General features: G+C 42.0%; 1 protein-coding gene across 3 annotated transcripts in view; it reads left to right on the plus strand.

The window, feature by feature from the left end:
• The window catches only part of ANKS1A (ankyrin repeat and sterile alpha motif domain containing 1A), a 112719-nt gene that overhangs the window by 15700 nt on the left and 82116 nt on the right, over nt 1-14903 (plus strand). For all 3 annotated transcript variants that reach the window (XM_008572415.1, XM_008572416.1, XM_008572417.1), the window contains 2 exons: nt 2554-2646; nt 7510-7630. In XM_008572415.1, coding sequence (XP_008570637.1) covers nt 2554-2646; nt 7510-7630 — 214 coding nt within the window. The remainder of the gene's footprint in view (nt 1-2553; nt 2647-7509; nt 7631-14903) is intronic.

Consider the following 14903-nt stretch of genomic DNA (forward strand, 5'->3'; position numbering starts at 1 on the left):
TGTTCTTTTTTATTAGGCTCCTTACCCTGCCCTGCTTTGCCCTGCCCTGAAATAGTCCCAACATTTCAGTATGGATCTTGGAAAGGCCCACCAGTCTTGTGGTAGCCCACCAGAGTGGGTGTTATCAAGGATTGTGACAGAACCCATTGTGAGTGGTGAAAACACATGCATATGCCGAGCCCACTAGCATAGTGCTTCTGTAGACAGAGCTAGTTTTTTCACTTTTGCTGTTTGACACAAAGGAATTGAGCAAATTCAGCTGTGGAGGCTTTAAATGGTACTTACAGGTGATGCCCATTAGGGGGAGCTGGAGCCTTTGCAAGAAGCACAGGGTTCCTGAAGTAAACTGGGATTGATTTACACAAGCCTCTTTGTTCCATCCTGCTTCAGGAACCTAGCCTCTTATGGTCCTGCTAAGTGGAAACTGATGTATCTTGGGATGCATGCTTTGCCATTTTTATTTGGGTGTGTTGTGGCAGTGCTGTCTTCCTGGCCCTTGGTAATTAACTGTGGCCAAGGGACTACTGTTCCACATCTTGGTAAACAAAACGGATGGTATGTATAAATCAGCTCTGTATTCCAGGCCCTTGGTCCAAAGTCCTCACATTAGAAAAAACACAGGCTAACAGTTACTTCTGTTTCCTTCCAGTGTCCTTGGTGATCATTTCTTCCACAAAAGTCTTTCATATTTTTCTTTCTAGGCTTTTTTAGCCTTGGGAAGGCTTCTGGGTTGGGCCCTTTTTGTTATTGTTGTTTCATTTTGTTTTTTCTCAGCTACTTGTATCCCAAGGTTGCTTTACTGGTGGAGGATACGAGACTGCTCCTTTTGCTGTTCTCTTCCTTTTAAGGTGGCACCGGGACAAAGCTTGTTCCTGTACTTTTGGGGAGAAGAAGGGTGGGGAAAATGAGACTTCGTGGGAAATCTGATCTAAATAGCATTGTTTGACTTGAATATACAATCCTGTTTTGAAGTTGTTGTCATTGGGCATCCATCCGGTTCCAGGGACTATGAGAATGACTGACTTGTCAAGATATACTGAGCGGTGAAGCATGTTTTAGCAGAAAGATCATGGATGCCAGAATACTTATGCAGGTAGCTCCTAAAACATGAGAGACATCTTTCCTTGCAGATTTCTCCGGGGCTCTTGCATAACTCAGCATTCACCTCTACCCTGGCTTTCTGAAATACTCCTGTTTTAGCAACGTGGTAAACTAATCTTACAAGCCAGGGAATGAGCCTGTGGGCCAACTCCTGTTTCAGGCCCTCACTCCCTTCAGTAGGAACCCTGACTGCTAAACATGACCAGGGCTTTGGAATATAAATGATGCTAATGGTACTGCAAGTACAATGGCAAATCTCTCTTCAGCTTTTAGGTTTCCTTCACCAAGGTCATTCTGTGTATTTCTGAAATTGTCTATCCATGATCTAACTAACCCAGTTTCCCCCCTCAGTGAGTTTTTGCTATAGGGCAGGGGACAGCAAACTACAGCCCACAAGCAGTTGCCTGTTTTTGTAAATAAAGTTTTATTGGAACACAGCCACACATTCACTTACATATTGTCTGGGGCTACTTTTGTGCTGTGGCAGAGGTGACTGCAAAGCCTAAAACATTAATGTAATGGTCTTTTAAGAAAAAGCTTGCCAATCCCTGATCTAGGGCAGACAACTGACAAATATTCCTTTTTAAAATGGGCTTAGAAGAAATAGGGGTTTCATATACTAATGATATATGATGCTAATTATTGAAGGAGGTGACTGAGGATAAGAGGCCAGTTTTTTTTTTTTCCTTTTTGTCTTTTCTCGTGTCCGGCAACGGACCGCAACCCTCAGTGTCGCACCCACACCGGACCGGGACCGGCAACGGGATCGCAACCCTCGGTGTTGCGGCCGCACCTCGCTCAGCCAGTGAGCGGGAACCGGTCTTTATGTGGGATCCGAACCCTCGGCGGGAGCGCCGCCACGCTCCCAAGCAGCGCACTGCAGCAGTGCGCCACCGGGCCGGCCCAAGAGGCCAGTTTTGAGCTTTTTGCTAATAAATGGGGATAGACTGATAGGAGAACATTAAAGTTGGAATAGGAATTGATGTTTTTGTCCTTGATTACGTTTCTCATTACTTCCTCAATAACTTTGGTTTGTTAGAACTATTTCACAAGTTGATTCTTTTGATCTAGTGCTCTTCTTTTTAGAGAAGACTGAAAATTGAGCCACTGATTTTTCTGTACTAAAGTTTTATGTATCAGTATTCTGAAGGACATTTTTTTTTTTACAAGGCAGTTATGTTTTCGGTGCTGGCATTTCTCACTGTGGTCTAGGATATGAAAGAAGTGTTTATGATCTCTGCTGTAAACATCAAGAACCGTAGAGCATGCTAATTGAATTGTGTGTGCAGGGTTCCCCATCTGTATGGAAACTAAACCTTGACTTTAGTCTCTCGGAGGAGTTCTTTACATTATTATTTTTCCTTTCCAAGGGCTAAGGTAAGGGTAAACCAAAAAGTTAGATACTTGAAAAAAGACTTAGTAGAATGGTTTTTTTTTTTTTCTCTTCTGCAGAGGGAACGTCCACCGCCTCCAGCAAAGCCACCCCCTGATGAAGAGGAGGAAGACCGCATAGATAAGAAGTATTTTCCCATGACAGCTTCTGAGGTAGAAGTTTGAGGGTTTATTCTCATCACAGAAATAGGAGTTTGTTGGAAAGTGTATCAGTGTACGCTTAAAAAAGACTTTGCTTTCCCATTTTATCACCTTTGGATTGTAAACTTGTGTGTATCAGTAATCTGGAATAAGACCTTTCAAACTCACTCAAAAGTACTAAACAAAGAATTTTAATATAGCTCTCTACTAGACAGGCCAATTATTGATCTACCATACCACGTGGGAAGTAAAACCTGCACACTGTCTTCTGGCTCCAGTAAGCTGAACAGTCTCTCTCTTTGCTTTTGTACTAACTGTGTTATCTTTTGATACAAAATGTAGAGTGGTGCATGTAGTAAATTCCTACACATTTTTTTTTTCCTTTTTGTCTTTTTTTACTGACCGGTAATGGGATCGCAACCCTTGGTGTCGTGCCCATACCGGGGACCGGCAACGGGATCGCAACCCACGGTGTCGCGCCCACACCGCGCTCAGCCAGTGAGTGGGAACCGGTCTCCACATGGGGTCCAAACCCTCGGCGGGAGCGCCACCGCGCTCCCAAGCGGCGCACTCTCCGGTGCGCCACCGGGCCAGCCCAAATTCCTACACATTTTTATGTAAATAGAGGTTTGCTTCATTACTCCCTCTTTTACAAGGTGAAACCTAGTAACATGGAGGATATTCAGTTGGGGCTGGGTCTCTGTAAATGCCTTGTGCCACCTCATTAACAAGGATTTAGACTAAAATTCCTAATGCCCAAGGAAAGGGGCAAGGCTGTTAAAGAAATGCTGTATAACCAGGACTCTCTGTTCTCTCAAGACTTTTTCTTTTTTTTAAAAAAAGATGACCGGTAAGGGGATCTTAACCCTTGACTTGGTGTTATCAGCACCATGCTCAGCCAGTGAGCTAACCAGCCATCCCTATATGGGATCCGAACCCGGGGCCTTGGTGTTGTCAGCACCGCACTCTCCCGAGTGAGCCACAGGCCGGCCCTCTCTCAAGACTTTTGAAAGGATACAATTTGGCAATAATGCAGCACCAAGAGGTGGTGGTGGAAAATCTCCACATAACTCTCCTGGGTGGAAGGGTCTGTCTGGGATATATCTTCTGGAGTTTGCTTCTGAATAGCCTGGAATTCTGGGTCAATTGGACCAGCATAGCCAGTATTTGGAAGCCCACGAGAACTGTGAATTTGCTTATTTACTGGTGATTATAGGTACATAAATATAGAGGTGATTCATCCTGGGTCATTATCCTTTTAATGATTCAGGCAGATTTTGTTCTTATGCTGTAGTCTGAATGGATTGGTCTTCCCCAAAAGTGGAATAATTTTTTTTTTTTTTTTTTTGACTCCATGGACTTCACCATCTTTATGTCTTAAACTACCAAACTTTAATATCCTAAATCTCATATCTCAGGAGACACTGGCTTCCTCAGACTTTAGGTTTTTGTATTTGGCAAGCAATCTTCCCCAGTGTTTGTGTCTGTATTCCTGAGGCTTGTTATTGTCAGATGACCCATAGAAGCCTTTAAGGGAAGCTAGAGTTTACCTGGCTCTAGAAGAGCTTATGAGATTAATGACCGGATCATGAAACTGGCTTAAAAATTAGATGCAAACACACATGCTATTTAGATGTTTTTGCCCCACAGAGTGGGCTGCCAGCTGCATCAGAACAAACTGTGGTCTTCATTATGCTCAGATGTGTTAAACATTCACAAGGTTGCAGCTGCTATGGTATCTCTTCCCAGAAAGCTGTCGACACCCCAACTGGACATTCCACTGGTCACAGGTGGTGACTGCTCATAACTTTTCTCTGCAGCAGAAATGTTGTTTTCCACATACTAGAAAGTATATATTTTCAGCTTTGATTTATTGCCAGCCCTGAAGGAAAGGGAAAAAAAGATTAAGGGGTAATTTAGTAAAGAGCAGAATTCTTTCTGTTGAAAATCATTGACATATTCACTATGACAAAGGGATTCTTGATGGGAGCTAGGAAGCCTCAAAGAAAAGCAGTATATTGCTTTATTATGAGATTTTAATCCCATAGATGGTAGGGGCCAGCGGCAAGAAGAAAAGATCACCCTTCTTGTTGTCTGGGTATAAGCAGGGGACTCTCATTAGACATCTGAAGGAGGAAAAGGGGTCCAGATTGAATGGAGAAAAAAATGAACGCCAGAAAAAATGAAACCAATCTGGCCCAAAATTAGGGAAACTGAATTTTATGGCCATAGCTCTGCTGTGAGCTCTTTGGTGTAACCTTGGGCCTCTGCTGTGAGCTCTTTGGTGTAATCTTGGGCCTCTCTGGGAACTGGGTTTGTCATCTACAAATGAAAGGACTGGAACCAGGTTCTCTCTAGCTGTGTTAGGGTCCCTTCCTGTTCTGACATTTGATAGTTCTCCGCTTCCAGTTGTTCGGCACAGAGCCACCGGAAGTCCAGTGGGCCTGATTTTCCAGATGGAAGTCATCAGCTTTGTCCTGCTTGAGAAAAAAGGACATTATAGGCCGGGCATCCAGGCTGTCAGTTACCTCTCAGGGAAACATGCCTGGGGCTGTATGAGAGCTCTTGCTGTGTGCAGAACACTCACTGAATCAGATTTCCAGGGAGCACTGCATAAGTGATAACTATGGGAGTGTAAACCTGCAGAACAGAAATTCCTGTCTGTAAAGCCTATGGTATTAAGTTGACACAGTGTGAACTGCTTAATGATCCCTCTTTGTTCCCTGAATTGTGTTCCTATGAAGAAGCAAGGAATAAGTAATACTGGCAAGTGGCTCATTGTAATGAAATAGCTTTTAGCTTCCAGGTGGCTTACAGTAAGTGAAGGTTCCTGCTGGGCTTAGCAAAATTTTGGAAAGAGACTATCATTCTGCCTTTTGAGTGGCAGACTTGTTAACAAACAGGAGCTTTAGCTTCTCCTATGGCCTGAGGCTGCTGGAGTTCTTGTTGTCTCATTAGGCTATAACATAGTGAGCTATACCTCAAAGAAGCAAAACCCCAATGAATCAAAAACCTGATGCATTTCCAGTGAGCCGTGAGACATGTCAATGTAGCAGGAGGTTTCTGTGTGTGCCAAGGAATCACATTAGTAGGATAGCATTATCTGTTAGGTGGAATTGGGAATACCCCCACCCCCAATTCCTTGTTCATAATATATTACTTGTCCTAGCTAAACTGCTCAAGAAGAGATTTTGTGCTTTGGTTTGCTCTTCTAATAGCTAGTATTATTCTTAATACTAGCTTATTTTTATTTTGCCTGTGAAACACATTGGATTCTTGGGACAGCTGAGCCAAAATTGTCCTCTAGAGCAAGGATCTCCATTCTCTCTCCCAGCATGGCCATAGCACTAACTGTGGTGTTTTCAGCTTGGCTTGAGGAGAAGCTTGGTTACTCTGGTACCATGACTAGCTGTGGCCATCAGGCCCTCAGCTGGCCAAAGCCTTGCAGTTAGTAGGTGTAGGAGCCAGCTCTGGTCCAGTTATTTCATCAGAGATATTTGGCTGCCTGGATTAGGGATTTCTCAGTAGACAGAGCTTCTTTCTTCCCCACTAAAATTCAAACTTTCTAGCCATTTCACTCTTCAGAGCAGAGATTTAGTGGGATTGATTTAAAATTGTACTATCATAAATGTGATAGGAAATCAGCTTTTGGGAGCTCCTTTCCTATAATCCTCAGGACCTCTGAAGAAAGGCTCACAAAAATAGAGATGGACTTCAGACCACTTTGTTTCTAGTAAATGTCAAGCTTTGAGGGTCAGTCAAATCATTTTGGTTTCCTCTTAAGAAGGAAAGGATTCCAGCCTTTGGATAGTATGTGCATATTAGGAAAGAAACATGGAGAAAGATAGTCTTTATGATGCAGCATGGCCAAAAGCTGCTTGGAAGTATTATCCACAGAAAAGAGATCATGCAGAACACTGGACATGGGAGAAGCAAGAAAAGGAGGCATCTTGGATTTTATTTGTCTTTTACAAAAAATTTTTTTAATTGATACATTGTAATTATATATACTTAAGGGGTACAATCTGATGTTTTGATACATATATATGTTGTATAATAATCGGGTTAGGGTAGCTAATATAACTATCACTTCATACATTTATCATTTCTTTGTGGCAAAAAAAAGCTTCTCCTCTAGCTATTATGTAATATACGAAATTTAACTGTTAACCATAGTCATCCTACTGTGCAATAGAACACCAGAACTTATTCTCCTATCTAATTAAATTTTGTACCCATTGGCCAACCTCTCCCTGTTCCCCCTCGCCCCACCTTCCCCAGTCTCTGGTAACCACTCTTCTACTCTCTGCCTCTGTAATATCAACTTTTTTTTTTTTTAATTCCACAAATGCATGAAGTCATATGGTATTTGTCTTTCTGTGCCTAGCTTACCTCAGTTAACATAATGTCCTCCAAGTCCATCCATGTTGCCACAAATGAGAGGATTTCGTAATTTTTTGTGGCTGTGTAGTATTCCATGGTATGTATATATACCACATTTTTTTAATCCATTCATCCATTGTTGGACATTTAGGTTGATTCCATGTCTTGGCTATTATAAATTGTGCTGTAATAAACATGGAAGTGCAGATATCTTTTCAACATACTGACTTCATCTCCTTTGAGTATTATCATTTTTTAAAGGATAAAATGAGGCAAGGAAAGGGGAGCATTAAGGCCATTGTGATTAGAGGTACTGGTATATATCCAAAAAAGCAGTTGGGAGTCTATGTGACACTTGAATTGTTCACCTTTTCTACCCCTCCTCCCTTCCTTTCAGATAAAAAAGGAGCCAATAATCTTGACTTTGTTCAACACCACCTGTCTTGGTATCAGCCATGTGCACAAGAAGTACTGGTTGTTTCTCTTTCTTAGGTCCTGGCCATGAGACCTAGGATTCAGGGGAGTGCAGCCAGAAAAGAGGACGAGCATCCTTATGAGCTGTTGTTAACAGCAGAGACAAAGAAGCTGGTGCCAGTGGATGGAAAAACAAAAGGTACATTCCTCCCAACTGCTGGCAGAAACAACTCCAAAAGATTTTAAAAGTTTGTGATCCCAGGTGGAAGGGGAAGATGATGTAGCTATGCTGTCCTTTGGGTTGGGGCAGTAGGCTTTCATGGAAGTCGGTGCGTTATGGCTTTTCGTTTTCAATGCCTGGACCATATACCCTGGGTTGGACTTGGCTGCCACCTTCAGCACATGAAGCAAGGAAAAGGTTAGGTCAGTTTAGGTGATAGTTGTGGTAGGAGAGACCACCAGCACTGTGGCAGAGATTGATTTGGGGTCTGAAATCATAAACCTGCAAGTTAACGCTATGGAAAAACAAGCCCAACAGGTCAGTCCCTTTGGGTTCAGGCTGACAGCACAGACTCTGCTTCTGAGTCAGACACTCCTGGGGAGGGGCCTGTGATTGGCTGCTGCCCGGTAACTAGAGTGTTCTGTTGCCTTGGCCTACTTTCATTGCCTCTGCAAAATTCAGTTAGCACAGACTCTGCTTCTGAGTCAGACACTCCTGGGGAGGGGCCTGTGATTGGCTGCCGCCCGGTAACTAGAGTGTTCTGTTGCCTTGGCCTACTTTCATTGCCTCTGCAAAATTCAGTTTCCTCTGTAAGGGAGTGAGTGCTGCAGTACAGAGATCCAGCCTGTCGATATAAATGCAGTCACGACAGAGGTGAGTGTGCACTACTGGGGAATTTGTGCCAACCCCTATTCTCCTAAGGAAGAACAAGAAGGGGCAACACAATTCCCACTGCAATTTAAAGAAACTCCTGTGGCCTTTCCCACCGCTCTATAACTTGCAAGTACTCGGTCCTTTGTGGGGAATTATTAGTGCCTCCTTTCAATCCTAAAATAGTCCGTGGTTCAGGTAAGAATCGGGGAGCTGAGATGGTTGCCTTTGAAATGCCCTTTGCTAGACCTGTAGAGAGTAGGGGGTGGCAAAGAGAACAAGTGCATATGAGTATGACATTGTAGACCTTGTTTTTAATGGTCCTGTTTAAAAGGTTTTTTTCTTCAGGCATGCAGAAACTTTACAGTCATTTTCATAGTGTTTTTTTTTATTTTGTTTTGTATTTTATGGTTTCTATTTTGGAGCTTTTTTAAAAAAGTTATAAAATTTAGATATACAGTAAAATTCATTCTTTCTTGTGTACAGTTCTGTGAGTTTTGACAAACACAGTTGTATAACTGCCACTACAATCAAAACACAGAACAGTTTTGTCACACAGAAAATTTTCCCTTGTTCCTTTGTGGTCAACCCCTCACCGCTCCCTTATCCCTGGCTCACCATTGCTCTGATGTCTATCCCAATAGTTTGCCTTTTCCAGAATGTCATATAAATGGAATCATGCCATATGTACCCTTTAGTGTATGGCCACTTTCACTTAGTTTAATATATTTGAGTATCACCCATGTTTTTGCATATATCAGGAATTAGTCGCTTTTTATTGCTGAATATTATTCCATTGTATGGATATACCACAGTTTATTCCTTCCCTAGCTGAGGGACATTTGAGTCATTTGCAGTTTTTGGTAATTACAAATAAAGCTAATATAAACATTTGCATACAGGTTTTTGTGTGAACAAATGTCTTCATTTCACTTGGATAAATGCCTAGGAATGGGATTGCTGGGCTCTAGGAAATACATGTTTAACTTTATAAGAAACAGTCAAACCATTTTCCAGAGTGTTTGTACCATTTTGCATTCCCATCAGCAGTGTATGAGAGTTCCAGTTGTTATGTATCCTCCCCGGCACTTATATTGTCAGGTTTTAAAAAAATTTTAGCCATTCCAATATCTCATTATAGATTTAATTTGCATTTCCCTAATAACTAATGATATTCAGCATTTATTAATGTGATTATTTTCCTTCCTTATATCCAGTGAACTGTCTATTCAAATCTCTTGCTCACTTTCAAAAATTGGGTTGTTTTCTTAAATTATTGAGTTGTGAGTTTTTTATATATTTTGGACACAAGTTCTTTATGAGATATGTGATTTTCTCCCAGTCTGTCACTTGTCTTTTTATTCTCTTAACCGTGTCTTTTGAAGAGCAGAGGTTCTTAGTTATGATAGACTTCAATTTATCCTTTTTTTGATGTTTTTAGCAGCTGGCCAGTTTGGGGATCCAAACTCTTGTCCTTGGTGTTAGCAACACATGCTCTGATGAACTGAGCTAACTGAACAGCCCCTTAATTTATCCTTTTTTTTTTTTTTTTTTTTTTTTTTTTTTTTTAGTGAGTAAGATACAGATACTTTCTTCTCTATATATATATTTTTAGAAATTATATAGCTTTAGGTTTTACATTTAGGTCTGTGATCCATTTTGATTTCATTTTTGTATATGGTGTGAGGTATGGATAAAGATTCATCTTTTTATACCTTTTGTACTACCTGTTGAAAAGACTGTCCTTTCTCCACTGAATTGTCTTTGCAACTTTATTATGCTTTTTTCAGAATTGTTTCAGATATTCTGGTACATTTGTCCTTCAAATTTAGAATCAGGTTGTTGATTTCTACAAAAAGTTCTACTGGGATTTTGATAGGGATTGCATTGAATCTATACAGCAGTTGGGGAAGAATTGATATCTTAACAGTATTGAGTTTTCCAATTATGTTGGTAAATTTTTAATAAAGACATTTAGAGAGGTTGGAGTAGAGCACCAATGCCTACTCTAGTCATTTAATAATAAACCCTACTGAAGTTAACCCTTAAAGAACAAGCATTTAAATAATTTAATGCTCTGTTGGAAAATGGTTCTTAGTGAGGGAAGAATCTTTAGCGTCATGGAGGAAGGAGATTCCAATTATTTCTCTTTTTCAAAGGTTTCATCTAGAACCACTACAATATAGTTGGCTCAACCTTTGGAAGGAAGAAAAGGAGAAAGTCAGACGAACTTTATACATGGGCAGGTCTCCTTGGCTGCCAAGTGTCTTTGATAGGGATATTCTATCTCCAGGTCAAGAGGTCTCCAGGTTAAGGAGGGAACTGCCAAGGAGGACTTAAGACCTCACATCTGATCCTCCTTGGCTTTGGTTTCTTGCAGCTTTGCAATATTGGGCCAACTGTTGAGAGTGGGTGGTGTAGGAAGAAGATTTAGTTGAGCCACGAGCCTGTGGGGTGTGCCTGTCTCCAGGCTTTCTGCTTGGATCACTCAAAGAGCTTTCAGACAAAGAGTTTGAGATATGAAACATGAAAATGGGCTCTGCCTGTTTCTCAGAAGCCTTGCCTGGCCTGTCAGCCTGGCAGGAAAAGCTAGTCTGGACGGCAAGCCTGCTAGGTTTGTAAAAGTGAGGCACATCAGCAGACCATGTCATGGGTCAGTACATGTTAAATCTCTGTTTTTCCATTAATGTCATTATTTTACGCAGCTTTCGTGAATTAATTGATCACTTTTCAAAAGGGCGTGTTAATGAGACCACCAGAGCTTTTAACTCCTCCTTAGTATAATTTCAGAAACTACACTGTGAGGGGTAGGATGGGAGGCTTTTTAAAATTATATATGCTCACCAAAAAGAAAAAAAATCTTTTTCAGATAATACAGGAGTGAATGTAAATAAAATGTGAAGGTTCTTCTTACCTCTCTGCTACTCTCAGTTGCTAGAAGTGACCACAGTTTGAAAGTGTGTATACTTCAGGTCATTTGCTGTCTTTATACAAAAGTGACTGTATTAGTCCATTTCTGTTGCTTATAACAAAATACCTGGAACTGGGTAATTTATAAGAAAACAAAATTTATTGTTTACAGTTTCAGAGGCTGGGAAATCCAAAGCCCAGGGAACACATCTGATGAGGGTCTTCTTTGGTAGTGACTTTACAGCAATGTAGGGGTCTCACGTGGCAGAAAATGACGGAGCAGAGAGAGACTCTCACATGCTGTCTTTTTAAAACCCTCAGAACCATGCCACTGACCACCATTATTAATCCATTCACTAAGGCATGGTCCTATAGTCTAATCACCTCTTTAAGGCCCCACCTTTTAATTACCATAATAAGATTTCCTGCCCTTCAAACAGTCACAGTGGGGGCCAAGTTTCCAATACCTGGAACTTTGGGGGACACAATTTAAGCTTCAGTGAGTTTGGGGGGGGACATTTAATCCACAGCATTCCACCCCTGGTCCCCCCAAATCATGTCCTTTCACATACAAGTACGTTCATTTCATTCCCAAAGTCTTAACTGGTATCAAACTCAAAAGTCCAAAGTTCAAAGTCCCATCTGTGAAATCAAAACAGGTTATCTACTTCCAAGATACAATGATGGGACAAGCACAGGGTACATATTCCCGTTCAAAAAGGGTGAAATAGGCCAAAAGAAAGGTGTAACAGGTCCCAAACAAGTCCAAAACCCAGCAGAGCAGATATAGAATCTTAAAGCTGGCAAATAATGTACCTTGACTCCATGTTCAACATCCTCTGCATGCTGGTGTGGTGGTTTGGTCCCCAAGTCCTCAGGGAGCTCTGCTCCTATGGCTTTCCTGGTTTCAGGTGATGCTTTAGCTCTCGCAGGCTGGAGATGCACTCTGGTAGTTCTACAGGTCTGGAGTCTCTATGGTGGCCCTGCTGTCATGGCTCTACTAAGCATGGCACTGGTGGGGTTTTTCTGCTGCAACTCTGAACCCACATTTCTGTTCAGCATTGCTGTAGCAAAGGCTCTATGTGGTGACTCCACCCCTGAGACAGATCTCTTCCTGGGCCCTCCAGCTTTTCTATACATCCGTTGAAATCAGGGTGGAGGCTTGGAAGCCTCCACAGCTCTGGCATTCTGTAAGCCTGCAGACCTAACACTATGTGGATGCTGCCAAGGCTTCTGGCTTGTATTTTCCAAAGCTGTGGGTCCACCACACCTGGGGCCAATTTAGCCATGGCTGGAGTAGCTGAAGCAGTCGGGTGCTTGTGTGGGGAGCAGCATCCCAAGTTGGTCCTGGGCAGTGAGCCCATGGAGGGCTCCTCAAGCCTGTTCTCCAAGACCATTCTGTCTCCCTAGGCTTCTGGGCTTGTAATGGAAGATGCAGCCTCCAAGATCTCTGAAATGCCCTCAAGGTCTTTTTTCCCTACTCTTGATATTCCCTTTCTTCTGTAGTAATCTAATAGCAAAGGGTTGCTGGGCTACATCATTGAATTGTTTTCCTGAAAATGCTCTCCGCTTCTCTACCGCATGGCCAGGCTGCAAATTTTCGAAATCTTTATACTCTCCTTTCTTTTTAATTTTAAATTTGGCTTTATGTCATTCTTTTGCTGCTATAACTCAGTGTAGGCTGTTGCAAGTAGCCATGTAACTTCCTAAATGCTTTGCTGTTCAGAGATTTCTTTCACCACATACCCTGGGTCAACATCTTTTGCTGCTATAACTCAGTGTAGGCTGTTGCAAGTAGCTATGTAACTTCCTAAATGCTTTGCTGTTCAGAGATTTCTTTCACCACATACCCTGGGTCAACACCTTGAAGTTCCACATTCCATAAAATTTGGGGGCATAAATAGAATGTGGCCAGGTTCCTTGCCAGTTCATATCAAGGGTGATCTTTGCCCTAATTTCCAATAAATTCCTTCTCATTCGCATCTGAGATCTTCTTAGAATGGCCTTTACTGTCCATATTTCTATGAGCATTCTGCTCACTGCCATTTAACCAGTCTCTAAAACACTTTAAACTCTAGGCTTTTCCTAGCCTGTTCCTCCAAATTCTTCCAGCCTCTCCTCAATACACAGTTCCAAAGCCACTTCCACATTTTCAAGTATTTGTTATAAGCAACACCCTGCTTCTCTGGTACCAGTTTTCTGTATTAGTCCACTTCTGTTGCTTATAGCAGACTACTTAGAACTGGGTGATTACAAGAAAAAGGAATTTGTTGCTTATAGTTTCTGAGGCTGGGAAGTCCACAGTCAGAGAACACGTCTGGTGAGGGTCTTCTTTGGTGGTAGCTTTACAGCAATGCAGAGGTCTCACATGGCAGAAAATGATAGAGCAGAGAGAGAGAAAGACTCACATGATCTCCTTTTAAAGCCCTCAGAACCACACCCCTGACCACCATTATTAATCCATCCACTAAGGCACAGTCCTACAATCTAATCACCTCTTCAAGGCCCCACCTTTCAATTACCATAATAGAATTTCTCACCCTCCCAACTGTCACAGTGGGGGCCAAGTTTCCAATACCGGGAACTTTGGAAGACACAATTTAAGTTTCAATGAGTTTGGGGGGAACATTCAATCCAAAGCAGTGGCATTGTGAAATTCTTTTGTTTGTATTTAAACTACCATGGGATCATATTTTACATACTGTTTTGTGAACTTGTTTTTTGTATTTATCTCTTGTCTATACATCATGGATACAATTTTGTCTTGGTTCTTAAAATCTACTTATTTTTTAATGGCTGTTAAATATCCCAAAATTCATTTTTCCATTCTCCAGTTGATGGATGTTTAAGTTGTCTCCAGTATTTCTCTGTTATAAATTATGCTGTGTGGATGTTCTGTACACATATAAATGTAGTTCTCTGAAAGACATTGATAGAAAGTAGAATTACCAGGTCAGAGTATATGTGCACGTCTAGATCTAACTGATGGAGTTAAATTGCCCTCCCTTAATGACAAAGGAGCACACTCTTTTCCGCATACCTTTACCAGCATGGCATATTATTACTCTTTCACGTTTTTCACCATGATACACAAAAGTGTCTTTTGAAATTGGCAGTTGCCTAATCTAGTGAAATGGAACACCTTATCTTATTGATTAGTGTTACATATTTTAGTCTGTGAGTTGCCTTTTTTCTTTCTATTTTTCTACATCGAAATTAATGATATTGGAAACACTTTATGTAAATACTTATAATATTTGACCAAAGTGGTACTCAGAGGAAAGTTTATATTCTTAAATTTATTTGTTTAAAAAGGAAAAGATTGAGGGCCGGCCCGGTGGTGCACTCTGTAGAGTGCGGCGCTTGGGAGTGCGGCGGCGCTCCCGCCGAGGGTTCGGATCCCATATAGAGACCGGTCCGCTCACTGGTTGAGCGCGGTGTGGGCGCGACGCCGGGGGTTGCGATCCCATTGCCGGTTGCGGTGCGGGCGTGACACTGAGGGTTGCGATCCCGTTACCGGTCACGAAAAAGGACAAAAAAAAAGGAAAAGATTGAAACTTAACCAAGGGCCGGCCCGTGGCTCACTCGGGAGAGTGCGGTGCTGATAACACCAAGGCCACGGGTTCGGATCCCACATAGGGATGGCCGGTTCGCTCACTGGCTGAGCGTGGTGCTGACAACACCAAGTCAA

The sequence above is a fragment of the Galeopterus variegatus genome, unplaced genomic scaffold (assembly GCF_000696425.1).
Source record: "Galeopterus variegatus unplaced genomic scaffold, G_variegatus-3.0.2 Scaffold783, whole genome shotgun sequence".
Lineage (NCBI taxonomy): Eukaryota > Metazoa > Chordata > Mammalia > Dermoptera > Cynocephalidae > Galeopterus > Galeopterus variegatus.